General features: G+C 39.1%; 2 protein-coding genes across 5 annotated transcripts in view; both read right to left on the bottom strand.

Moving 5' to 3' along the window:
* LOC120426151 (dynein axonemal heavy chain 10) overlaps window positions 1–7,558 on the bottom strand; it is a 105,944-nt gene extending 98,386 nt beyond the window's left edge. For 3 of the 4 annotated variants that reach the window (XM_052706310.1, XM_052706311.1, XM_052706312.1), the window contains exons 1-8: window positions 7,251–7,558; window positions 7,115–7,180; window positions 3,734–3,844; window positions 3,122–3,157; window positions 2,940–2,978; window positions 2,186–2,253; window positions 1,958–2,081; window positions 991–1,884 (exon numbers count right to left, since the gene is read on the bottom strand). In XM_052706310.1, the coding sequence (XP_052562270.1) occupies window positions 991–1,884; window positions 1,958–2,081; window positions 2,186–2,253; window positions 2,940–2,978; window positions 3,122–3,157; window positions 3,734–3,844; window positions 7,115–7,180; window positions 7,251–7,473 (1,561 nt within the window). In that variant the 5' untranslated portion in view covers window positions 7,474–7,558. The remainder of the gene's footprint in view (window positions 1–990; window positions 1,885–1,957; window positions 2,082–2,185; window positions 2,254–2,939; window positions 2,979–3,121; window positions 3,158–3,733; window positions 3,845–7,114; window positions 7,181–7,250) is intronic. The other variant, XM_039590869.2, reaches the window with a different exon arrangement.
* Window positions 7,559–11,813: 4,255 nt separating this feature from the next.
* On the bottom strand, window positions 11,814–26,841 carry LOC120426160 (uncharacterized). The gene is made up of 5 exons (XM_052706333.1): window positions 26,723–26,841; window positions 24,774–25,163; window positions 20,883–21,011; window positions 13,519–13,641; window positions 11,814–12,168 (listed from the first exon to the last, which is right to left on the bottom strand). Exons 1-5 carry the CDS (start codon window positions 26,778–26,780, stop codon window positions 11,996–11,998), a joined length of 873 nt encoding a protein of 290 aa, XP_052562293.1. The 5' UTR covers window positions 26,781–26,841; the 3' UTR covers window positions 11,814–11,995.
* Window positions 26,842–27,525: the final 684 nt, after the last annotated feature.

Raw genomic sequence — 27,525 nt, 5'->3', positions numbered from 1 at the left:
TATCGAACGAGCCGCAAACAAATGGTGCATGAGTGCTAAGATCGGCTAGATAGCTCTATAATCTTCAGCGGGTAGGCTGATTGTATCGAAGAAAGCCTGTTCACCGCTCAAAGTTTGATACTGAAAGATGCAAAATTACCAGCTTTTGATAGAACTGGCTTTAAGTTAGACATGAATTGGTCAAGTCCTGATTTCCAATTGGATTCGATAGTTTATACAAGGAATTAGAGTCTATTTCAGTGCTTGATATTTAAATCGCACTCAGCACCACAAAAAAATCATACACAGAAAAAAATAATGTAAATTTGGAAGCTTTTATTTTGGAAGGTTGAATATTACCTCTTTTATGATGTAATATTACCTCAATTTAGACTGAAAAAGTGACATTACACCAGAAAAGTGGTAATATTACACATTTCCAGAGGTTAAATTACACCTTTTTTCTGACATAAAAGATGTACCCCTTCCCAGATGTAATATTACCATGATTTTTTTTTCTGTGTACCTAGTTAGCATCATTCCCTTGATGGAACAAGAGGAATCACAAATCCGCATAAATAATTTCAAGATTGTTCAGGTGTAAGCCGAAAACGCGATCAAAAATTAAAGTGGACGAATCACGGGACGGATAAGGCTCTTAACTGCAAGTTTAAAGTCGGTTTACAGGACGCCGCTCTATTTAACCATTTTCTGGCGTATAATTAATTTGCAGCCCAAATCTGTTATTGAATTGAAAAAATAAAAAATCTTTTTCATATTTTCATTTTTTGTCTACGTCAAAAACAAAGATTGTTTACTTTTTACACTTCGGTCTGACAGTCTTGGTCTGACAGATTTGGTCTGACAGCTTTATCATGGATTTTGGTCTGGTCCAGGCGAGGGATAGGACACAGCACCCTCCTGGTTAGCATAAGAGAGCACAGAGACATCGACAAATTATTCCACGCTGGTGTTTGTAATACATAGAAAAAAACCGAGGAAGACACTTACCAAACACCTGAATCACAAACGGTGACTTCAGCTGCTCGATGATGGAGTTGTACTCCAGTTCCCGTGCCATCCAGAGCGCGTACTCGGCCATCGGCGTGTTCTCCTCCGGTTCGCGCTCCATCGACTCCCGGAGCACCTTTCGGATGTAAATCGACCAACCCTCGACAATCTCCTCCTGCTGCAAGGTAGTCAGCTCTTCGACCGTCGTCTTGTGGATGTCCACCTTGACCTTGAACTTATCCTCGTCGACAGTGATGGACTCCTGGCCGGGTGCGTTGTACTGCGTTGGCATGCCAAAGTCGAACTGCACGTGGTCGATGGTCCAGTCGAGCACTTCGACGAAGCGATCCAGGTTCTGGTCAAAGTTCTCCTTCATCGGGCCGCGCATCGGTGGAGCGTTGCGTAGTTTGTCGTGTTCCGTTTCGATTTTGACGCCCGTCTCAACGAGGAGGTTTTGCCACTTTTCCGAAGGGGACTCTTTGGGTTCACTCTCGATGGTAGCTTCGGAAGCTTTGGTATGGGTTAGGTTGGATTCGCTGCTGGGTGTTTCGCTCAGCGAGTGTCCGCTGCTCAACTCGAGACGGGAGTCTTCTGAGCGTTGACCCGCTTTTTCGGCCTGAATGGCCTTCATCCGAAAGTCGGACGGTTTGGAGTAGTCGATGAGAGCAATGCTTGCCCGACTGGCCACACGAAGGGGGTCTTCATCCGTGGTGCGTTCTTCCTTTTCCGGTTTAGGTCGGTCAACGCACGGTTCCCGAAACTGGAACTCGACGGCCGGTTTGTAGATACGCTCCAGCAGCTGCTTAACGTTCTCGATGAGACCTCCCCGCATGCAGCCCATCTGGACATAGCGGGGAAGCTCCGCCTTGCAGTCCTCGTGGTTGTAGAAGGTCGCTGCCGAGATAAAATTGAAACGGGTTGGTAATGTTTAATCAGCGTTGCGTTGGAGAAGCTGCAGAATGCTTACCGATTGAAGTGCTGTACCGGCGGATCATGTACACGTACCGCACCGCCGGATCCAGCTTGTCTTCCGGGATGAATCCGAAGCAGACGTGCACAATGGGCGTTTTAATGGAGGTGGAAACGATTTTCTGTTGCGCAACAAGGAAACCATCGTTAAATGTTTACGACATGGCGGGTGTGAAGAAGTTAGCTGGCGATGCAGCGCAGAACGGGGTAAGAAATTAAAACTTACAGTTACTTCAACGAGCTCGTTATCGCCGGAAGTACCCGCCCCCAGTGCCGTCTCCGGTCCGTCGGCATCTAATTAGAAAAAAAGAAGGGGGAGGATGAAAATTGTTACGAGTTGGCTAACAAAGGGATTGAGCGGGACAGGGAAAAAAATCTTCAAGAGAATAATAGCACTGAACGACCTTACGGTTATAATTTTGAGGGAATCGTCGTTTTTTGTGTTCCGATTTTACTGTCAAAAAGTCCTAAAGTCATTGATCAACGAGTCTACTCGAAACACACTTTTTCAAGTATCGCTAAGGGTCAAGCAACAGCTGTTTCCCGGATCCTGAAGTGGTCAAGTCAGGGCAAAAAGGTTGCCACCGTAAAAATAATGCAAAGAATGGGGGAGTTGCTGCAAACACAAAGGACGTGCTAATTACTTGGCGCGCTCAAAGGACGCCGGTTGCTACGCTGTCCATTTTTGTTTAATGCGATTATGTCGAGTTGCATCAGCTTATTTGAACAACGTGCGCACTGGTGTAACGGGTCAGCTCCGGTTGTGCTGATTTTGTTTCGTTTGGAGTTTGTTGGATTTTTTCAAAAGTTGGATGAGAGGTGTTGGTTCAAATTTAAAGTCAGAATGTTCCTACTTATGTATAATGCATGAAGTGAATGATTTTTGTGGTTGTCAACTGATAAGAACTGGTAAATACAAGCGTACTGTAAATTGTCTATTGTCATACCTTCCCTATGTAACAAAACAGTACCGAACTCACCAGCTTTCTTTCCTTTCTTCGCCTTTGTCTTCTTCTTTCCTGTTGAGTAAAGAAACCCGCTTTCAAAAAGAGCTTCATAGATTCAACCCGGTTCAGTTTTTGCAAATAAAACCCAAATATTTATACCCAAGTAAATCATACAAAATCTCCGCAGCTATCGCGGCCCAAAACAATAAACTTACCCGTATCATCGCCATCCTCGGCGGCAGCAGGACCTACTGTGGCCAGATTGGTTCCGGAGGTTGTGGCAAAGAAGAAGCAGAAGATGGAAGAGGTTGGTTACAGAAGAAGAGAACGTGTAAAACAGTGAGTGTTATTTCAGTTTAGAGTGTATGCCAGGGATTTGGCCAAAAACGTGTTGTTAACGGCTGGGCCAGCACCAGTGCAGTGGCAACAAAATTTAAATTTTAAATTTGAACCGCTCGAACAGGAAAGCTATTCGCGTAAAGCACACCCCGAAACACGCTGCAGACAGTTACATTCACACGTACAGATTAACACACACACACAGTCGTTGCTGTTGGGCGCCATTGTTTCCGAGAGTGTCGCATTTCTGGTTTTCTTGTAGACTTTGTCGTGCAACTCATTCACACCCCGGGGAGATGCAGTATAGTAACTAAAGCGAGGAATCCTTCGGAAATTTGATAAAAAAGGGTATTCCAACCCCGAAATTCGAATTTTTCGGCGAGAAAAGAGGATGTGGCTCGTTCTGGTGCATAAGATCACGGAAGGGAGGAAAATTTAAAAAAAGAAGAGGAGTGAAAAAAGTGTGTAAATAAATCAAATTAACTTACCAGAACGTGCTGCCTCGGGGATATCGCTGGCAGCTCCTCCGGTGGCATCCGACGGATCCGGCCTCGCATCCGGCGGTTCGTCCTCTTTGGCGTCCTTGCCTTTTTTGGTTACTGCGTGAAAGTGTGACGTTTTGTTGGAGATGTGTAGATGTCGTGGTGTAATTGTAAGTTTCAAGTTCTGGGAGTTTTTTGAAGTTTGATTTTGTGGGATGTTTTCGATCAACTCTAAACAAATCGTAAAATTACAAACCTTTTTTCTATCAAAGAACTTGTATCCAGTCATTTTTAATTTTTGTTTATTAAACTCCTCTTATCCATTCATTAGAGTGAATAAATCAGATTTTTTAAATTTTTGATTCCACTACTTTTATAAGAGCTTAACATTTTTTAAGATAATTTTAAATTAATTTTGAAGGTAAGGTTCGTGACTTCAGCAGTTATAAAATGGCGACTTTTCGTTGTTCGAAATGTCACATTTGAAACAAGTTTTTGCCTTCCTCACTGAGGTAAGGCTTTAATCCTGCTCTAGAAATGAACTTTTCTCATAAAGCTCGTAGATCCACATTCATGTATACCTATCGACTCAGGATCGAAAACAAAACAAATGTCTGTCTGTCTGTGTGGGCTTCATCCATAAAGTACGTCACGCTAAAATCAGCCAAAATTTACCCGCCCTCCCCCCCTTTGTCACGCTTTTCCTATACTTACAACACGCAATGTCACACTTGCTCAGGCCGCCCTCCCACCCTAGAGCGTGACATACTTTATGGATGACGCCGTGTTACCAAAATTGTCACTCAGTCACTGGCTGAACCGATTTAGACCAAACCGGTTGCATTTGAATTAGTTTAAGGTCCCATAGATCGAGTTTCAACAAAGTTTAAGTTTCGATAAGTAGTTCAAAAGATATGTTTAAAAATGTGTTTTCGCATAAATCTGCATGTTAGATAAATTACCTGAAATCGAACCAAATATCGATATATATATATTATGTATCGTTAGATAGGTAATTGAAAGTCCTTTTGAATGACCTTTTTGGCTTTGATCGTCCAGTTTTCACAGCGGCGAGATGGCCGTGCGGGTTGGGGCGCGGACTTAGTAAGCTAGATATAACTATCGCCGGTTTGATATTTGTTTGGGATTACAGATATTTTTTCCTAGCGTCTGCCAGATGTAAATTTACACATTATTAGAGGTAAAATTAAAGCTTTTTTCTGACATAAAAGATGTACTCCTTTTTAGATGAAATTTTACCATGATTTTTTTTACTGTGCAGGGTCAGGATGATTCCACTCGCACGTTTTTTTTAATGAAATTTGAACCATTGTTCTTGGTTCATAATTTTATGAACGCTTGTTCACGATTTAGGGTACTAAAACTGCCATACTTTCATAAACTTAGAAGCCCAGGGCGGCGAAGTCCATGTAGATAAAAAGGAAGACACTAGTGGTTGGTACTAGCAATGGTGGCCGACAGCTTTAACGTGAAGACTTCCATCATTGTCATGATTTTTCGTTCAAAGATATAAATTTTGCGTCGTTCTCAATACTTTGACAAATTTCCTTCAACAAATTGTTTAGAATAGTGCCCTACACATGCTGATTCATTTTGGTAACGATTATCCCATTCCTTGTAAAGTTATGGAAATCGTCATTAATCAATGATTAATGAACACAAAATGAACTAGGTCGTCAATGACTGTGCCACAAAATTATATAAATTTTGAAGCACAATTGATTTAGATCAAAAATTCCTTCTGTGACTTCAAGAACACAGCAAAAAAAGTAGTAAAATGACTGCGTGTAAAACTGCTTTGTGTAATCATTTTTATGTAATATTACACAGTTATTGCAGAACACCACTTTGCACTTTTGCCTAAGATCTTGTACACCCAAATTGTGTAATATCGCATTCGCGTCTTGTCTACTGTTGAGTTGTCAAAAGTTGCTCCCACCCGCAATCAAATCAAAACAAAGATTTGGTGGAGCGGCAAAATTTCAATTTTTCTTCGGTCAAAAGCTGCAGTTCAGGTTGTTTAGAGAGTGGCGGTAAATAACTATTGTGGTGAGAAAGTCTTGAATGAGTTTAAGCTAGTCAAAAACCGCTCAATAATCGAACCTGTTCCAGAACGAAACAAATGCGAAGAGAAGGCGAATTCAGTGCGTCTGTTCCCCGATTACATCAAAAATTTCAAGCTGAAGTTTACCATCTACCCGTCCCCGGAGGTCTCACCGGAAGAAAGTCAATCTGACCGAGCCCCGAATGCCTTCATCGCTACCATCTAAACTAAGCGCACGATCAAGTTCGTCGGCAGGTGCTCCACCGGATACGAACTTCTTTCTCCAACCGTCGACGCGGGAGGTGACCCCGCCAGAGTGCCGCGTGCCGTTTGCATGTTGTCCAACAAAACTGCCATCACCGAGGCAACGTTTCCCAGCAAGAACCTGGTCTGGAACCGACCGTTTTCGATGACGTTTCCACCGGAACGTACCGCCAGCTTCATCACCCATCAGAGTAGCTGATCGCCGGCAAGTCGTGGACAACTTCGCCCGTTGCCACTGCACTATCACTGCTCATCGATTCAAATTAATTCATCGTATTGTAAATACAAATATGGATGTAAAATAAATTTATTATCAATCAAAACGGAACATTTGACATTTACTTTGTAGAGAGAGCAATTCGACACCTATCCCAGGAACCAAAATAACCAAGAGTGTAATATTACACGTTTTATGGTGTACATGCAAAGTGTAATTTTAAGTGCTTTTTCTTACAAAGGTGATGTGCATGCTTTTGCATGCGATTTTACCATCCGATTTTTTGCTGTGAAGGCAACAACCGGCACATGCTGATTCCTTTTGGTGCTGAAATTCGTTAAATTGAATTTAATTCAGAATATTTTATAGTGATGACCAATTTTCTTCGAAAATGATCAACGGCTTCACCTTAAAGACAACTTCGTTTTTGTATAGAGAGTAAAACGAAATGCCTCAATATAACTTACTCGCATGTTCGCAAAGCTATTTAAGCTTAAAAAGTCAGAATACTTCCAGAGTTGAGAATCGTACCTCGTTTTCGGCACTTAATCAAAAAGAAGTCTCTTTAAATTATGACAAAATCTCTCCATGCGATGTTTTGAAAATCCCGCGTGAACCGAGTTCGCAAGATTTATGTACCAAGAAAGCAAGCCTTTCATTCCCGGGTAGAAACGCTTTGATTTTTTTTTCTCTTTAAAAGTTTTCACCTGCTCTGCGACGCAGTTTTGCCAAGTTTTACTGAATAATGGAACCAACTATTTCGCAGCATTCTCAAACCTTTCCCACAACTTGTGACAAGTTTCAACGAGTTCAGCATTGTGTCATAGCCTATAGTTCTTACCTTTGGTCTTCTTGCCCTTCTTCTCCTTTTGGGCTTGTTCCGGTTCCGAGGCGGGAGTTGGCGCCACTGCAAAAAAAATGGACAAGGCGAAAAGTTTAGTTGTCACCCTGGACAAAGTTACGGCGGAGGACCAAACCCGGTTGCATCGCTACGACCGCTTCCTCGACGAGCTTGTCGTAGAAGGTCCGGTACGCGAAGAAGATCCGCTTGTGGTCGTCCCGGTGGTCCTCGATTTCGTCGTCGAAGAACGCCACCAGCTCGTCGTAGTACTCGTTCAGCACCGTCTCGATGTAGCGCGGCTCGTACACGCCCAGCGTCCGGCACAAGTGGTCCCGGGCCCAGCGGAATCGGAGGTCCATCGTTTTTTTTTTCCTTTCGATTTACGCACAAATGTCAACTTGGTAGGGTCACAGTTTGTTGCAAGCCGTCGTTTGACTAGATTGGCACTGCAAAACAAGGCGAAGGTGACTTGGTTACGGCCCAACGCCGAGGTTGGCGTCCTTGGTAACGCGTGTTACTTGGAAACACCCCGCGTGGAAGGGTGGTTTGTTTGGCAGGAAATCAGCAGACTTGAAAATGGGTCGAGTTGGCAAATGCGCACAAGTTAACAAAAAAAAAATGAGTCTAGTTAGAATTTTAACTCTCAGAATAAAAACAAATATATTTATGTAAATATACAGCAATTCCCCACGAAAACAGCATGGAAAAAAACAAAAGTGCTCGGATCGGGCTCAAAATTTTTCATGGGGTTCCCTGGCCGAAATAATTAGACCCATATTTTTTGTTTGGCCATTAGGGTGACCTACGCCGTGTTAGGGTGGTCTGAAAAATTGCCATTTTCGTCGATATTCGCAAAAACCACTTTTTTTCGTAAAATCATAACTCCTCGCCATTTCAACCGATTTCAATTGTCTTATACGCAAATGAAAGGTGATAAGTTGGCCTTTCAAAGAAAAATAATAAGAAGTTTCAAAAATCTAGCCTAACATATGAAAAGGGCGTATGAAACATTAAAATGCCGTTTTGACGGTGTTTGGACCAAGGAGCCTATGTCTGGAAATATTTTTATCGGATTCCCGGACATTTTTACGTAACATACTTAAAAAATGGGAGGAGTTCATTAACAGGATTCCGAGATATGATTTTTTGAAAATAAAATCCGTGTTTTTCGACGCGCCGCGCGCAAAACCCGGAAAATGACGAAATCGGCAAAAAAAAAACAACTGTTTTCAACTTTAAAATTTCAGCGATGACCTATACATGTCAGGGTATCAACAGTTGCGTCTTTCAATTACGAAAATATAGAATAGATATAGAAGATAAAATCTTGAAGAAAGTAATGAAAAATATAAAAAAATCATCATGCTAAAAATAAACATTATTGTAAATATTTAAAAAAATAATTACTAGCAACAACCAAATTATTTTAATGATTATAGAAAATTTATAATGATAGCATACACATCAAATAAAGTAGTAATCCAGCTGCGTGTAAAAGGCCTGGGTGTTAAATAAATTTTGCATTTTTTTTATGAAATTCTGTGAAATATTACACCCTGAAATACGTAGCCCATCAGTATGGGAAACCTACTTGACCGAAATGTCAAGCTCACATTTACGTTTATCCTTTCCATTTTTCATCGGTCTGATGGCCGAGCGGGCTAAGGAACCAGTCCTTTGCTGTAGGTGCTGGGTTTGAGTCCCGTCGGATGCAACTTTTTTTTATGTTTACAAAAAATTTACATGCAGCGTGTAATATAAAATGTCTTTTTTGACAAAGATGATGTGCATTCTTTTGCATGCGATTTTACCATCGGATTTTTTGCTGTGATAGTAATTCATTTCAATTGGTAAAAAAAATCAGAATACAATTTTGTAAAAGGGTCGATCTTTGTCAACTCTCACAGCATTTGCCCCGACCTCTCTTCGATTTGCATGAAACATTCTCCTGATGGGCAATGTTGGTTACTGATCACGAACACGAGGTCTATTTTTTGATTTCTCGTGACAGAGGGCGGTACGATCCATTCTATACGTATGTGAAAAAAAAAGTGTTTTCAATAATTTGCAGCCTGATATCGTGGTGATATGGAAATTTGGTATCAAAAGGACTTTGTGATGCACCAATTAAAATAAGCTTGAAGTACAGCTTTGATTGTCGATTGATTCGTATATTCATAGTAAAGGTTGAAATTATTTTTTTAGTGCGAATGCGAACTGAATGGTGCTATGAAAAAGTTAATTCCCAAATAAGTGGTTTTTGTACCATTATTTCAAAATAAGCGTGTAGTGTGAAAGCCATTTTTTAAGTTCACTTAAAAAATCGCCAGAATCATTCTTGAACACCTCATTACAATAAATTATTTTAATGAGCAACACGCAAAATTTTTCAGCGTCGAATTTCACAAAACCGAAATTTATAATTATTTTTCGTTCGGGGGGGACGAAATTCAATCAGTAATTCATTCCGCCACCAAAATGGAGCGTAAAAAACACACCCATCGATTCGATATAATCTGCCATTCTTTTCCTGGTTCGGTCATAAAACACATTTCCGCGACGGATTGCATAATTATGTGGCTTTAAATGTTAATTGCTACCGTTGATTTTCGCAATTTGAGTACCGTTTTTTTTTTGCTCCGCTACAAGGACGTTCTCCCACACTCACCATATGGTAGGAAGAGGAAGGGGGAGGGGGGGAGAAGTATCCAAACTCCCTCACACCTTAATGTGTCAGAAATGAAATAATGAGTACGGATAAATCCGATTGGCAAACACCACCCCCACTTCAACAGCTACCTGTATGCTTACCTGGTTATATTGATACCTGCACATAATGAATTCCAATTTGGGGCAATCGAGATTTTTCCGCCATTACTGATAGGTTTACTTTTGCAATACTTCTTATTTTTAGTTTTTGTGGATTTATTATAAATTTTATGGATGTTACCATGATGTTTCGAAAATACTTGCGCAGTCGGTTTGATTAGTTATGCTCTATGCTTTATTTAAATTAGTCAAAAATCTCTATTTGCTAAATAATGTGTCCCTTCCGTTGTTTCTGGTGTTAAGTTTCTATGGATAAATCATTTCTCAGATGGATGCAGCAAACGAACACAGCAGCCTGTATTTGAGTGTGATTGATGCGGCAAACACTACACTGCACTTAATGAAATTCTTCAGAAACACGTAAATTCAACATTGATTCTGTTTGAGCAAATAACAGCTTCGTAAGGGAGGTTCCTGAGGAGAAAGGGTGGTGGCAAGGAAAATTGAATGAATGCCGAAATTTTCTCTGTCTCGTTTTTACACTCGCTGTAAAATTGGTGAAATGTGGAAGCGTTTTCTGTTTGATTTTCCCCTGCTTCCTGTCTGCATTATTTGAGGGAACGGGGGTAGAGTCACGGAGTTTGTTGTTATCCAATATTTAATTAAATTTAAGAAAATTATTTTCCGCAATACTTTTTAAATAAACTCTATTTTCTATTAAAATTTCATATATTTTTCAAAACAATCTATATTCAAACCCACCGTGATTTCCCGCTCTGCATGCCACTTCCAGGAACGGGGAAGAATGTTGGCAAACGTGCGAACTAATCTTATTTCGATTTTCGTACTGCAGCTGATGCCTCCGGAGTGCTGCAGCAACGAACTGCAGCCGGTCGCGGAAAATTTCGACGTCCAACGTCGCCACGCCATCAACGGATTTAACCAAGATTGGTTGTCCTGGCACTGCTGGTCTTCGAAATGCTGGTTTCGCCCTGAAGCTGCTTTGTCTCAATCGAAAGGTTACTACCCGTTTCGGCCATGTCCCGTACTTCCAATTCCGGGACATTTGGAGCCCAACATTTCAAAAGGGCACATAACTTTTGTAAACAATAGTGTATCCCTCTCACTCGAATGACAGTTTACATAAAAAAAGGGACACACTCTTGGCTAAAAAAGTTATGTTCCCTAAAGAAATGGCAAGCACGATTTGGTTAGAAGGGGACAGTTAGAAAATGGGTTCAAATTAATGTACATCAATTTCCAAATCTAAAGCTTCCAAGTGCTCTGAAAAACGCTACGCCACCAATTCTGTCAAAAATGCTTTATATTATTTTTGATTTTGAGACAAGTTTAAAAAAAAAAATAAAAAAAAACAGTCAGAATGGTTGAATCCCATTACCTTTTTATGTATACTAATCAAACAAAGGTTTACCTTCTTTCAGTGCTTTATTAGGAGATTTTTTTCAACAGTGTGTTGGAATAAGTAATTATCCGGAGCGGTATGTCCACGCATTTGCCTCCCCTGTACTTTCTGAGAGATGTGATCCGTACACAGAATCCTCTCTGCGGTTAATGCAACGTAGTAGGCCTGGCCGCTTTAATGAGTCTTATACAACTCGTAGTTTCTTGAAAGTACGACAAATATAAAAATTGAAAATAAAGCACATTGGGCGTAACCTAATCATATGTTCTTCCAGGATGCTTTCTTCGAACTGGCTGCGCTTATGTTAGAATGAGTAATTATTTTAATTCTTGCATTTTCTTGTCCTGAGTTCAGATGTTCTCAAACAGTTATAATAGTAACAAACTTTCGTGACGAAATTTGTTTCCCTCTGATGCTTTATACAGGTTTGCAACATCATTTTCAACGGTACTTTTTGGCAGCTAATTTATGTTAATATTGAAAAAAAAGTTCAACTTTTTTTATCCATTTTATTTTTATTTATTTTATTTTTATCTTTGCTTGAATTCAACAACTCATTTTGCCCAATGTACAGTTTTTGGAGCAACCAATCAACATGGGACAATTTAGCGTTAATAAAATCTGAACTTTCAAATTCAACTGAAACTCAGGGAGTGGGGATCCCCTGCTGCTGCTTATTTTTAATCCAATCAAACTGTAAATAAATTTATCTCCGACTGCCAGATGCTGCCACTGCCGCTTCTGATGCTAACGAGAAGTAGTGAAATAACGATTGCTGCTGCCCCGCGGAGCAGTCCTATCGAGGACGACCACCAGGAGGAGAACTTCCGGTGTGGCAGCAGGAGTGAACTCGCTGACGATGCTGTAATCAGGAACGGGAGGAAGAAAGAAAAAAGATTTGGATGAGCAAAAAATATGCTAGAAGAAGGGTGATAAATTAGTCGCAGACGTGGTGTGGAGTTGATGTTGTACATGTACTCGAGAGTGTGGGACTTGTTTGAAGTTTTTAACAAGTTTTATCCTCTACTGATGGTGGAAATAATCGAAAATTTCATGTTATGTCAATTATTTCAGAATAAAAATTGGTAGTCCTTATTAAAAAACTCTGAATTTTTGATGTTATCTTGTCGCACCCGGCCTTGAATAAACAAAAAAAAAAGCACGCATTGTAAACAATAACAAGCACGTTTTGTTTTGCTTTCTGAGCATTGTCCCGAAGTTTGGTTGAATTTGGTTGCCGAAGTGCAACAAATACAAATCAAGATTTTTTTTTTTATTAGGGGTCCTATAAACATATGAAAGACAATAGCTTATAGGACCTTTAAAAAAAAGCTCTAGAAATGTTTGCGGTTGTCAGACTCGTACGTATGTCAAACGCGTTCTAACCTAAAATCCCTTTGGCCAGTTGTCGCACGTGCAGGAATTTTCAGGGTGTGTGAAGATAGCACGACAAGATTGAAACTTCTTTCTTATGAAAAGTGACAACAATGCATGGTGTTTTTTTTTGGTTTTTATTGAATATCTCTGGATTGAAATCGAATTTTAGGAACCTGTGAAGGTCAAAAGTTGAGGCATGGTGAGCTGCACAAAATGACATCCTTAACTAAATTTGGCTCAAATTGCACGTGCGACATGATAGCACGACAACGGCGATAGAACCCAAAGAAACCGTTTTATAAAGTTGTTAACTATGCTTTTTCGATTAGAATGCAGATAAAAAAATTGACAAAAAAGGATACCTTCAATTTTTTATTTAAATGTATTCTCGTAAAAAAACTCTACAAAATTTTAGCCGAAAAAATGATTTTTTTTTAACAAATTGAAAGGAAGTTTATCAGTTTTTTTTACATTTTAAGTTGTTCACTTCAATTAGAAAAATGCAAACTCAAACATATAGTAGGTTATGTTAAAAATAGTTTCTGCACATTGATTTATCAAAATGATAGGAAAGGTGATTGAGAATTGATTTTTTTAATAGTTGTATTGTAATGTTGAATATTACTTGAAATTCCTATCCAAAATAGGTACACCAATTCACAGCAAGATTATTATCATCCCCGACATCCATGCCATCGTCGGTGACAAATGACAGGAAGGAGAACAAAGAAAGCGGAAAATCTCTTCACCTCGCTCGCGCCAATCATTTGAGCTACTCTGTCCGTTCGTTGTGTCAGAGTGAGTGAGGGCGGGGAAAAACACTTTGACAAATTACCTTGACATGACCACTTATCCGCCGAGAGGTAGCCAAATTCGCGCTTGCACGTGCACACCATTTGTCCCTTGCAGAACGCGTTCGCAATGCAGTGGCTGTCGTAGTAGCAGCGTCTGCCAACGGCTGAAAGTAAGAAAAAATGACGAAGAAAGGTTTTCAAAAATATGAAACTGTCTTACAAAAATAAGAAAACAGTTGACTTTGCTCAAACTGGAAACACTGCGTTAACCATTATATTATTTAAAAATCACTCTTTTTTATTATTTCACTGTAACACTTCTTCAGAAATCAAGATACTTCTTACGTTATAGAAGCTTCATGGTTTGGTCTTTCAAATTCAGTAGTGAAAGCACGTTTTCCGTAAACAAACGAAAATCAATTGCTTTCCAGGATTATTTTATTCTACATGCATGTACGACCAGAGCACACTTTATTCAAATAATATTGATAGATAGATTCAATTGTGTGAGCAACATCTCTTCTCCCAACCCCAAAACTCACTCAACTCAACTCTGTACATCATGTACCATCAGACCTGGACCGTAAAGTCATAAAACATCCGATGCACGTTTCTCGTTCGATCCGGGGCCACATCTGGCCAAATTTAGCTCCCTGGAGCAAAGCTGGCAACACTGCCAGGTGAATTGGTTCTGACAGCCCATTCGTTCTTCCTTGTAGAAAAAAAAGAAAGAATTTTCATGGAAGGTGTGCGAAAATAGGCCCAGTGCTGTTCTGTTTGTTGCACCCAAATCGTGCTAAATGCTCCAAAAATTGCTCAAATTCACACACACACTCGGTGATGAATCTTTCTGCTCGAGCATAATCGACTTACAGAGATGGAAAAACATTGATAATTGTTTTTTGGTTCATGCATTTATTTCTTTTTTTTTAATTGAAAAAAAACCAATCATTCGCACGACAACGACGACGAGCTTCCGTGGCCGTGAGGCCTTGTAAGCGGAAGGTGATGGGTTCGATTCCTGTCTGGCTCGGCAAAGTCAGATCCCTTAAAAGAGGAAATATGCTCACTGGGAATACTGACCGGTAGGGGATGGGTTTCGACTAGCGGCGTGCTGGGTTTCCAATCCAGAGGTCGTGAGTTCGATTCTCGTACCGGGATGATGAAGTTTATGAAAAAAAAAACCCACTTGTGTGGCAAACTGTATTCAATATTTTAACTCGGTTCTAGACCTCAAGCCATTGATTGAAAAATTAAAAGAATTTCCTGTAATTCCAACATCGGCTTCGTGTACTTATAAAGTTATGACTTAGGTGTGTTTTCGCATATAGTTCAGAATCGATTATCCCAAGCCTCGATTAACCGACGTTCGGATATACGAAGGTTTGCAACGTTGGATTGTTGTGTCAATTTTTTATGTCGTTTTTTTTTAAATCTTATTTGAGTTCAAAAACCTCAAGTTTGTCAAGAGGTTGATTGCTTGTTGAATATTCGAGTTCATATTCTAAACAAAACACTTCCATCATCTTGGATTACATTTTCTCAGATGACTTTGGAGCATGTTTGGGGTCTTTTTTGAGTTTAATGGTAAAGATTATAACATATTTTTCGTGCTTCAATCATCCGAAGAGGAATTATGATGGATAAGGGACCTGAAATAGCCTCATCGTTACATCGTTGGATAGGTCACTAGAAAACCTTTCCAGTGAGTCTAAAAGTTTAAAATTCTTTCTAGTATAGGAGATATGGCAACCCTGTCTTTAGTTATGTACTTTTTTGAAGCCGGTTTTCACTAATCTTCATGGATTTTAGGAAAAATTCTCGTATGTGTGGTAGGTTAAGGACTTGATCAAAATTTCTTCTTATTTGCTGATTCTCACTATTCCAACAAATTGTTTTGCAAAAGTTTTATAGAGAGTTGCTTGCTCACAACTTAAAAGCTATTTATTGGTTGATATGGGTTGAAAACGCTTTCAAGAACCTGTAATCGAACGCCCAACTGCTGATATACCAATTAGGTGATCCATGAAATACATTTAAGTACTATGACAAAAATGTTCACATACCATGTTCCATCTTGCGAACTATTTTTAAATCGAAAATAATAAATCAGGACTATTTACAAAAATCACAACAATAGCTCATATTCTTGCGTGTTTGTAGGCCAGCGCAACGCGTTATTAAAAGCTTGACTAAATTAATCGGAAGCTGAGATAATTTCATATAAATAACATTAAAATTAGGTGAATGTGCCTTCTTTGATTTTAGATAGAATTTACTAAATATATATTTTGATTTCTAATACAAACAGGAGATCTTTTATTTTACTCGATTTAGAGAAAAAAAATCACCTTGAAAATTGTTAAAAATATTTAAAAAAATTATATTTGATGCTGAAATTATGATTTCAAACGAAACTTATTTGTATTACAGTTTGCTATTTCTGCATGAATAGCCTCTACAATTGTGAGAAAGCTGTCAAGCTTTGTACGGCCACAAAGATTTTATTTAGACACAAGGAAAATTTTTTTTTAAGTCTTTAGGGACTTTTTCTTGATATTTCAAGTTTGCTTCAATAGGGTCCTAAAGCCATTTGTAAATTTTTGTGTAAAACGGTAAAAAACACGATTAAATACCATTCCTTTTTAAATTTTAATGCATGAAAATAAATTGACAAGAGAACATATCTTGACTTTTTTTTGATAAGGTCCTATAAACAAATGTAAACATTGAGTGTATCCCGCTTACTCCGATGGACTTTGACATAAGGTGTGAAAGGGATACACTCAATGTTTACATTTGTTTATAGGACCTTATCAAAAAAAAGTCAAGATATTTACGATGGTTCAACTGTGATCCTATTGGAACGAGCTGCCAAGTAGGACCTTTTCTGCCAAAAAGGGCTACGAAGTTAATTTTTTAAAATTGATTTGAAAATCCATTTTGAATTCTTTGTGGCCGTACAAAGCGACGCCGTCGTGCTAACTTGTCGTACGTCGCTTTTTGACATTTCGAGAAAAAGGCGTTTTAATGTTTGACCTTGACTTAACAAAAATGAGAGCACGCAATGTAAACAATAACACACACGTTTTGTTTGGCTGACTATTCTTTGCATTGCCCAGAAGTTTGTTTGTATTTGGTTGCCGGAGTCCCGAGTTATAATTAAAAATGTTTACGGTATTCTAGCTCGTACCTGTGTCAAACGCGTTCTGACCTGAAATCCCTTTGGCCAATTGTCGCACTTACATCAAATTTCAGACTGTGTCAAGATAGCACGACAAGATTGAAACTTCTTTTTCTCAGGATTAAAATCAAATTTTGGAGATCTGTGAAGGTCAACAGGTGAGGCATTGTGAGCTGCACAAAATGGCGTTCTTAACTCAATTTGGCCCAAAATCGACATACGACAAGATATCACAACAGCGACGAAAAGGTCAGTACTCAGAAAAATAAGCGTTATCTCTGTGAACAATAATATCTCCAATTTAGGTTTAATTTTAGGACCAAATTATCATTACATTCATGAGATATTATTTTCGAAATTTGCATCAACGGAATTGTTTGTTGTATGAAAAAGCAATTTCCATCCCTGTCCGGATGCACAGACATGCAATAAATTTTCGTTCCCCGCCTTGCAAAGAGAGGAAAAAATTAATATTCATCTCGTACGATTCCAGTACATTTGTTTATCATTTCTGAGCCGGTAGCTTTTATTGCTCGTCGTCTTCTTCAGGCACATCATCTCCATCCACCTTCGAAGTCGTCGTTCAGTGTTCGATTCTGTTTGCAATCCTTCCTCTCTTCTGACTTTGGCAGCTTCGGAGAAAATGTATTTAAATTGTGTTATTTGTTTGTACGCTCACGGAATAAACATCAGATAGTGTGCCTGGCATTGTTGTGTGACTGCTTCTCTCTGTATAATAGTAAAAGTGTCTTTTTCACATGTTATAGTTTTTTTTTGCGTTTGCGCAACTTTGTTCTGTTGAGTTATCTTTAACACCCTTACGGCAACTGTCATGTTTTGTTTTGTTTTTTTCGATTAATTTTTTCTAAAAACTTTTCATAAAATCTTATGGCTTTTGAATGGAGAATCGTATGAACAAAATCACTTTATTTTTAAATAACTTGGTAATTTTCATACGTATTGAAATTTGTCAGTGAAATTTGACCCTTTTAATTTGTAATGCTTTATTTTTGTGATTGCTTTATATTTCCCCACAAAAAAAAAAGACATCCAGAACAGAGCGAGAACACGAACAAGTTTTATCTATTCGCTTCAGTTTGCACGTGGAAATCAGCGTTTACTCTGTGTTTGCCCCCGGGGGTGGATGCTTTTTTTCTGTCTTCTTCAGCACTCTTTTCAGCAGTTTGTTTGTTTGCGTTCACTTGACAAAACACAAACACGCTGGGGCGAAACAACATAATCGTGTTGCACGGTTGTATTGTGTGAGCGGAGGAAATGAAGCGTAAAAAGTGGTGGTGATTTCGGTGATGGGGTTGCGCGGAGCGGATTAGTGGAGTGAGTGTTCGGGGGAAAATATATTTGCAAAAATACGTTAATTTTTTAGTATTTCATCATAATGTTTATTCAAAAAAAAAAAATTCTGCACGGACCGAATCCTGATACAATTTTATTGTATTTTCATCGCATTGCTAATAACTCATCAGGATCAACTCGGATCTTCTTGAACCCTTCGACAATGTTGTAGGATTTTGAATTTTCTAGAAAAATCTGACAGTTGGGCAGCGCGTTTTTTTCTTGTCACTGGAAAATTATACGAATGATTCATATTTTTACATTGAAAATCGGACCATTAATGCAGAGATATCGACATTAGAAAAAAAATGGTGGGTTGTTTGGGAGAGACTTAGAAAATATCAATTTTCCTGTTTTTAAATCTTTGCATGGCAATATCTCAGCAACTAAAGGACGTATCAACAAAATTAAAAAAAAAAACAAAATATAGAGAATTTTATCAGCCTCTCAAACATATTTTTTTAAACTGAGCAAACATGGGCACTAATTTAAAAAAATAATAACCGTGATTATTTTCAAAAAAGTTACTTAACAATGGATATAACATGAAAACGATGCACTTTATCAAAATTTCACTGAAGTACCTTTTTTTTCACTAGTGGGTCTCGTGGCGCAGGGGTAGCGGCTTCGGCTGCCGATCCCGATGATGCTATGAGACGCGGGTTCGATTCCCGCCTTATCCACTGAGCTTCTATCGGATGGTGAAGTAAAACGTCGGTCCCGGTTTCTCCTGTCTCGTCAGAGGCGCTGGAGCAGAAATCCCACGTTAGAGGAAGGCCATGCCCCGGGGGGCGTAGTGCCAATAGTTTCGTTTTTACCTTTTGATTGCAAATTCGATTTCACATCGAAAAATGATGTTGAAAAAATTTTGAGATCAATATTTCGATTTTTTTGCAAAAATCAGTATTGATTAAAAAATTCATAAATCGGTCATATATTTTTTAACGTTCTGGAAAATTCTGAAAAGTTGGCATTTGATGTCCCCTAAAACATATGGGTAATTCTCCGCCAACTCACACAGCAGTTGCCCCGACCCCTCTTCGATTTGCGTGAAACTTTGTCCTAAGGGGTAACTTTTGTCCCTGATCACGAATCCGAAATGGGAAATTTAATTTACTTTTCGAATCTAAATTGACCCAGAAGGGTCATTTTTTCATTTAAAACAAAAATTTTCATTTTAAAATTTCGTGTTTTTTCTAACTTAGCAGGGTTATTTTTTAGAGTGTAACAATTTTCTACAAAAATGTAGAGCAGACAATAACAAAAATTTTGATATAAGACATAAGGGGTTTGCTAATAAACATCACGAGTTATCGCGATTCTACGAAAAAAAGTTTTGAAAAAGTTGGTCGTCATCGATCATGGTTCATGGTCACCCGCGACAGACACGGACGACGAAACAAAAAGAAACGCAAAAAGTAACTTTTTCACAACTTTTTTTTCGTAAAATCGCAATAACTCGTGATGTTTATAAGCAAACCCCTTATGTCTACATATCAAAATTTTTGTAATTGTCTGCTCTACAACTTTGTAGAACATTGTTACACTCTAAAAATTAACCCTGCAAAGTTAGAAAAAACACGAAATTTTAAAATGAAAAATTTTGTTCTAAATGAAAAAATGACCCTTCTGGGTCAATGTAGATTCGAAACGTAAATTAAATTTCCCATAAAATGACACGTTCCAAAAAAATTTACAGCCGAGTAAAGGAAAATGGGAGAATTTTTAAAACTTTTATTAGTGTTTTTTTCGATGAAAAATACGTTTTTTCGGAATTCTGAGTACGCTATCAAATCGGGCGTCTCATTTTACATAAAAGTCCCTTTGACACCAAATTTCTATCTCATCACCGTTTCAGGCTGCAAATTATTGAAAAACACCTCTTATCAAAAAGAGGTCAAAGTTTCTTAGGACAAAGTTTCACGCAAATCGAAGAGGGGTCGGGGCAACTTTTCCCGATTTCGTGTGAGTTGGTAGAGAATTACCCATATCAGAAAATAAAAAAAAATAAAATAGTGTTTTTTTGCAAATCAAGTTTTAGTGACAAAAAATGAGTTTAAAAATCACAAAAAAAAATTTACCGTGTACAATTTTTTTCAGTGTAGTTCTTATCTATACCTGCAACTTTGTCGAAGACACCAAATCGAGACCCAATGCCACCCTCTCCCTAGTTATTAAGTGGGGGATGATTAAAAAATGTATCGAAAATTACTGTGGCCAAAATATTCAAGGTTATGATGCAGTTAAGTTCAAAAACTTGTCAACTCTTTCGTTAATAATTTGACCCACATATGCTAAAGAATAACATAACTTCTTTCAAACTGAATTAGTTTTTTCAGGGAAACTTTTGTGATTTTTTATAAACGTTATTTCAGTTTATTGATTTGTTAAACTTCATGGAATGGAAATGGAATTTTATGCAAATGGAGAAAAAGATAGTATCTTAATTTGTTTTATTTAAATCAAGAAAAGACTTCTTTAGAATAGTTTTTATGGTATCCTCTGTTTAATTTTTTTTAAGATTTGGTTTTGTTTATAAACTTTCAAATCTTAATAATGAAATATTTAAATATAATTTATAATTTTAATTGAACAGTTTTTGATTTTGAAGATATTAAAGCATCTAATCCAAGTTTCAAAAGCTGTTTTTAAAATATATTTTTTTAGGAATCCATGCTGGTTCGATTTTTTTTCCTTTTTTTCACAGACTTTTTTTTTAAAAAGGTCCTAAATTTTTAAAGCCTGTTTTGGAGAAGGTCCGATAAGCTATAGGATTTCTTATATTTATAGGACCATTTAAAATAAAACTATATTTTTTGTGGTTTTTACTTATATGTACTTATATATACAACTGAACAAAAAACTTACCTCCAACGCACACCGTACGCGTCTGATCGGGCTGGAATCCGTCGGCACATTCGCAGGTCCGTTTTTGCTCGTCGCACTCGTACGCAAACTGACGGCAACCTTCCGGCCCGGAACAGGGCTGGCCAAGTTCTGTCGTCCCATTCCGCAAAAAAAAGACAAAAAATACGAAGAAAAGAAACAAAAGAAGATGAAATTGTCACAAATGAAGCCAAACGTTCAATCAATGTCAGATGAGTACAGTTTTTCGAGGCGCTTTTGATAATGTAAAGTATTGTAATTTGTAAAATAAAAATAAACCTGTTTTGCTTGATATTCCAAAAAGAAAATAATGTCGAATTTTTTTTTATTTGTATAATTCCACTTTTAAGTGAATTTATCTTCTGACCAGTTTTGCATGAACTCATCCTCGTGAAGACTTGAACACAAGAACGCACGTAGAGGAAAAGCTCTGCCAAAAAGCGCACAAGGCAAAAAGCTGTCTCAGCCATATTGCAGCACGCTGCCATGTCTCAGAGTGCAAAAGGTGTGCAGCTCAGATGAACGCACCACAGTAGGCCACCAAAGGCCAGACCAAATTCGATTGAATCAATCATGGCGCACCGGAATTGACCATTTCCATCAATCATTTTGTTTGGGGCGTCCTGTCTGAGTCCGGTTTCTCCCTCAGGGTAGATTCGTTTCCCCTCTGGAGGCCGGAAATTGAATCCCTGGTATGATTTTGGGGAGTGGGAATGGCACCCCAATTTGCAAGCTCAGTGGGTATCTTGCAACATTGAAATCCATATGAATAAAAAAGAAAGAATCAAAAAACGATATCGAGATTACCCATTGCACAGTTGAGAGAAACTTGATTATTATTAAATATTTTTTGTTTTATTGAAAAGTTCATCTACCTTTTAGATATAGTGCTTTTGTTTACTTTAATTTTGCAGATTTTTCGGATTTTTGTAATTTCTATGTGAAGTGTTAGGCTAACAAGTTAACGTGGCTAATATAAAAACAAATTACAAAATACAAATTTTAGTTTAGTAGTATTGTAGATTTGATGTAGAGCTGTTCTAATGTTAAAACGGTCTTAAAAATATTGTTTTGTTAAAAAAAAATCACTGAAAAGGAAAAAAAACTAATCACAACAAATATGTAATGTATTTGTAAAATACGTACGTTTTTTGGCAATAACCTCACGAAAAATCAACTCTTTGATATTTTGTTGGAATTGCCTGAAGATTGGAAATCTCTACTTCAAACAATGTACCTTGTTAATACTATTCTCTCGAACAAGGAACACTGTCGGATGACTTGTTACGACCCTATCTTTGTATTTGAGCATCATTCTAGTTTCATTTGACCCAATGTCACCCCCTCTAAGGGGAGAGATTGGGTCAATTTTCAAACGATTGGCATTCCACCATATTTTGGGAAAATGTTGGTAAACTATCAAAGAACAATTCTACGCTAAAAGTAATGCATTAACCCCGGAGTCAGCCTTTATCAGTTAATCTTTCTAATTGGTCATTATCGCTGCAAACAACGCAGCTAAACCCTAAAGGGAAAAAACAACATCCACTAATTTCCGGTATTAAAACCAACTTCGCTATACTCTGCATCTCCTGTACGCTCCTTACCCGAAACGTTTTTAACCAAGTCAATCCGGGATTAGCCCCCATGTTGCATCCAGGTCCACCCACAGTTAGTGTGTGTCCCCAAACGGATAATTTAAGCCAGCCGTGTCACCTTGTGCTGGCCATCCGGGGTTGCCAGCTAAAGCGAAAGCACCCAGAATTTTCCTAATCGAAGCTTATCCCCTGAAATAACGACGTACACGACGAGGTGCTTACTTCGGAGGGGTGGCACAGGTCAGTCGTCTTAGTTTGGTATTTTTGGGGAACAAAAATAAATTTTAAAAGATTAAAATTTTTGTACAAAGAAATTTCATAGAAAAAAAATTACTGATTCAATAATTCAACTGAATTCAAGCAGAAATTGACTGTTTCCCCCCTCAGAATATATCAAGTGAATTTAAGTATGTTTGCTCTCCACTCACACACGTACAATCTAAGAACTTTTCTCCTAGCAATGAGCACGTGAGTGTGTGTGTGTTTGCGTGCGAGTGAGTGTAACAAAGTTGTCCTTCCCACGGAGTCGTTTTCTGTTACTTTTCTGGAAAACTTTAATTAAATTTATTCAACCATTCTTTTAGGTCAACGACAACGTCGACGTTCACGTCCGCACACGGAAATTGGAAGAAAAATGAGAGGAAGATGGTGGAGACGGGTGGCAAAGGGGGTTTGGTGAAGAAAACTGACAGGGCGGCCAGCTTATGCTCCTCGACGTCGACCCTGGGTTGGACTCCCCGCTGGACATGTCCCCGGGATTGTATGCTAGCAGAGCTGAAGGTTCTTGTGCACCCTGGGATGGCAGTGCAGAGGCTTAACCCGGTAAATTATGGTGTCTCCAAATTGGGCTGGCGTAGACCTACCCGGGAGAAGGGAATTAGGTGGGATGTGGTTGTTTTCTTTTTGAAAATGTTTGTTGTATTTAATACAGTTTCAATTCAATTATCCAGACGGAAAAAATTTGGATTTATTTTTAAGAGTTAAGTTTTATCTTTAAATTGTACGTTAGCATTATGCTTATTTGTAGAACTTGAAGAATGTTATTCACAAACCAAAATGTTCATGTTTGAGATTTAGGCTTGATAAGGTAGAGATGAAGCGTGATTCGTTTTACATAATGTTTCACTAATTGATCGGAGCATTAGGTGGCAAGCCTACGAGAAATTGTTTTTTGGAGAATAATTTACGTTTTCATCTCAACAAGCTTCCCTGCACCGTGCGGTACACGCGGTTCACTTGTACCTCGGTTTTGCTTTGCGCCTGCTTTGTTCGGTTTACACCCGTACCCGACTCACTCGAGCCGAGGGTATTTTGGTTCATCGTACCAGCGAACCAAGACTCGCGTCGGCTCGTCGCCTCGGTTGTGTGTCTGGCACTCACCCGTGGCATGAACCCAGCGTATGAGCCAAGGTGCTTCACTCGGTACGTGCCGTGGTACAAACTAGAGACCCTAAAAAGGGAGACTGGTCTAAGCTAGCTAAATCGATCTGGCAACGTATCTTATGAGCTTGGCAACACTGATAAGTTTTGCTGGGCGTGCTCGTTTGGATATACGTCAAACTCGTGTCTGTTTGGGTACCACGGTGCGTACCGAGTGAAGCACGTTGGCTCATACGCTGGGTTCATGCCACGGGTGAGTGCCAGACACACAACCGAGGCGACGAGCCGAGATTGTCGTGGTGCGCTGATACGATGAACCAAAATACCAACACACAAATGGGTTCAGGCTCGTACCGAAGCTAGAAAACCAAACCCGCGGTGTACGTTGGCACTGGCGCATGGGGAGCTTGCTTAATAATTTTGTAGAGGAGTGTCCATGTTCCATGAACATTAATATTTTTATTGTTCTACGATCTGTTATAAGTTAAAACTTAATGTGAATTACCTTTAAAGAATAAAATATGAAAATGATTTCAGCTGGTTTGAAAAATACTATCAGAATAACTGTAAGCTATCAATGAAAACCAAACATACACACAAAAAAATATTTCCGAATGTTACATCATTTATGATGTAACACTTTTGCACGTCATTAAACATTTAAATTTAAATGCAATTTGATGTAAATTTGCAACAAATTATACTTAAAAACATGATTTTACGTGTGATTCAACCGTTTACGTCGAATCTCACGTTTACATCAACTGAGTTTACATGTAATTCATTTTTCCGTGTCGAGTAAACTCACATATTTTTTTTCTGTGTACGTCCCAAATCTACTTTGATTGAACGTCTGCAGATAAGAGAACTCAAATTTACCAAAAAACATACGCACCTCCCGGCAGATCATACTTCTGCATCATCCCAAAGCTCCACGCTCGACCTTCACGGTTTGCGCCCCTGACCACAGCCGGCGGTCCCGAAGTAATACTGCTGGCAACACTGGAATTACCTCCGGTCACCGTCGTCGTCGCTAAAGGCTGAGCGGTCGTCATCGCAATCGCTACAGTTGCTGTTGTTGTTGTTGACGGAGTCCGAACTGCTCCAGAGACCACAGACCACGTGCAGCAACTCTGCAACAGGACCACCGTTGTAACCAGCAGCTGCACGTAGAATACCAAATTACTGAAGCTCATTTTCGGAATGCCAAATTTCGGCGTTGGTGGCTGGAGCAGGTTAAGTGTGTGAAACTTTGTGTGATAGCCTCGGAACGAACTGGTGTCACCTGAAACAAAAAAAAAAACAACCATAAGGACAGTTAAATTTTGCCAGCAAATAATGGAATTGAAAACACTCATTTGAGTGTAACACGTCCACCACTCCTTGTGTGACCTAGAAAGCTCTAGTGAAACTTTTCGGGAGTGCTTGACACTACCCCCACCAATGTCACACCGTTGCAAACTGTTTTAATTCACTTCAGCGGGGCGTGATACTGCGAGCGTCTACTTCCAGGCGCATTCCTCCCGCGTAGCGCCCTCTAGCGGGCGCTAGCCAAACTAAATACACTTATTTCTGGTTGTGCCTCTGGTACGTGTGTCACGTACTCCGCGCTCGCCCAAAACTCCTGATGGCTGGTTCTTGTTAGAGCTGGTTTCGCTGTTTGTTCGGACTGATGCTGCGAGGCTGGTGGAGCTAATTAGTGTTCTCGCTCTTGAATGTTTGGCGTGTTTTATTGCGGTTTCAGTTTGTTATCGGGTGGTGTGTGTTTGTGTGTGCGAGTGCCCCATATGTGTCTGTGAGGATGTGATCGGGGTGTGGAAATCATAAACCAACAACCGGCAGTTCTGGGAGTTCTGGTTCTGAAAACTGAAAAGCTGGGAAAACACGAATTAAATTGCGACACACGTGGTCGTGTTACATGGCGGCCTCGGACGAGAGAACAATTAATTTTGATTGAAGCAATTTGCGGGAATATGATCAGCGGAATGGTCGCGTTGAACATCGCAGTGGTTTTCCACAGACTTTTTTTGAATGCTTCTAGAGATGTTTTGCATCGATTTGTTGATTGGAAATTAGGCCAGATAATTTTAAATTGTGTTGACAATGAAGCGGAAACATTTATTTTGGAATGCTTAATTATTTGTAATAATTTGTATAATACCTGTGTTGAGGTGATAGCATGAATCATGAGTCCAGTTTCAAGTCTAGTGATTTCAAATTTATTTTTTTAGACTTTATACATTCCAAAAAACCGTCCAACTTCAAGCGAAACTTACTCGAGAATACCGTGGAGATTTTCTCTTATCCCCTTAAAAAAGTGAAGCATCAACACTTCCCGTCTTCCAAATCCCTTTCCTTTTCTTTGGTGCGCGGTGAAAATGGGAGGGGCCGGCAATGCATGGCTGTCATAGTGTTGGCATGCATGCCATCTGCTAAAATCTCCGCCTCAGTGATTTTTTTATTCAAATTTGAGCGGTTGATTTCCTGTTACATAACCAAATAATTATTCACAACAGTCCGCCTTCGCTATAATGGTCGCCATCTTGGTGATATATTCCTACATCACCTGGGAGCCTTTTGTGAGATATAAGAGCTCTTAATCGTTCTTCTACTATAATCACTTCACAATTACTTTCCAAAGTGCTTTCCAACTTATCCCAAAAAGCCTTTTTTTCAATTTCCCAGCCCCACACATGACAATTTCAACTTTTCCGCAAGCACTTTCAAACTCCGCGAACGCAATCGTGCGCGAAAGCTCCAGCTCCGTGGCTAGTAACTTTTCCAATAAAACAACCAACTGTCTCACCTCCACAATTTTTTTTCGTCTTTTCACCTGATTGGTACCTGTGAACGTGCCCGTTGTCTGTCGATGACTGTCAGCTTCGCCGCTTCGAGCCCACATACTTGAGTTCGAGGTGGAGGCTTTATGGGGATGATCCTTTTTTTAGGGGGAACGACTCACACACGACTGGGGAAGGGGAACAAGAAGACATGATACAAAAATTAAACTGGAACTAACAGCAAGTCATCGATGTTTGGTGGTTGAACTGAAATTCGGAAGGGTTGAAGTTTGGCAACAATGGCTAATAATTGTGAATTTAAGACCTAAACGTTAAAAACTTTTGGAATGAAAATTAAATAAGAACAGAATCAACTAACAATTCATTGAAAATTATAACCAACTTGAAAACTCACACTACAACCATGTGCTACCCCAAAAACACCACCAAACATTGACAAAAAATTGAAAGAAGCGCAACAATCCTCTCCCTCCCCCCTAAAAGAGAATCAACACCACACAGCGAGCTTCCTTGGTAGGAGGTACAACGATGAACAAGTGAATTTAACGGTTCACCCACCTCGCCCTTCCCATATTAAGCGATCTACCGGTTCAAGGAAGTCAAACTGTTTTTTCCACCTTCCGCCCTCGCTGTGTTTTGATCCTGTTAATAGTACTCGAGGAAAATGGTACTTGTTTTTCTTCTTCGTTGATATTGAGTTGCTTTTTGGAGGATTTGGAAAATTTGAGGAAAATTCAATGGCTCTATCCCATTTACGAAAAGTGAAAAAAAACATTTTTTTTAGTTTATTTAATCAACTTGATGACGTATTCTAACAGTTTTACTAAATAATTGCAAGGCAAGTTA

Source organism: Culex pipiens, chromosome 1 (genome assembly GCF_016801865.2).
Source record: "Culex pipiens pallens isolate TS chromosome 1, TS_CPP_V2, whole genome shotgun sequence".
Classification (NCBI taxonomy): domain Eukaryota; kingdom Metazoa; phylum Arthropoda; class Insecta; order Diptera; family Culicidae; genus Culex; species Culex pipiens.
Note: the sequence above shows the minus strand (reverse complement) of the source record. Positions and strands in the feature narration are given on the sequence as shown.

Coding starts and splice junctions, on each gene's coding strand:
- LOC120426160 (XM_052706333.1), bottom strand. CDS start 26,780: ATGTGGGCTCGAAGCGGCGAAGCTGACAGTCATCGACAGACAACGGGC. Junction 25,164..26,722: donor GACAACGGGCACGTTCACAG/GTACCAATCAGG, acceptor TTTTTGTTTCAG/GTGACACCAGTTCGTTCCGA. Junction 13,642..20,882: donor GCGTACGGTGTGCGTTGGAG/GTAAGTTTTTTG, acceptor TCTTACTTTCAG/CCGTTGGCAGACGCTGCTAC.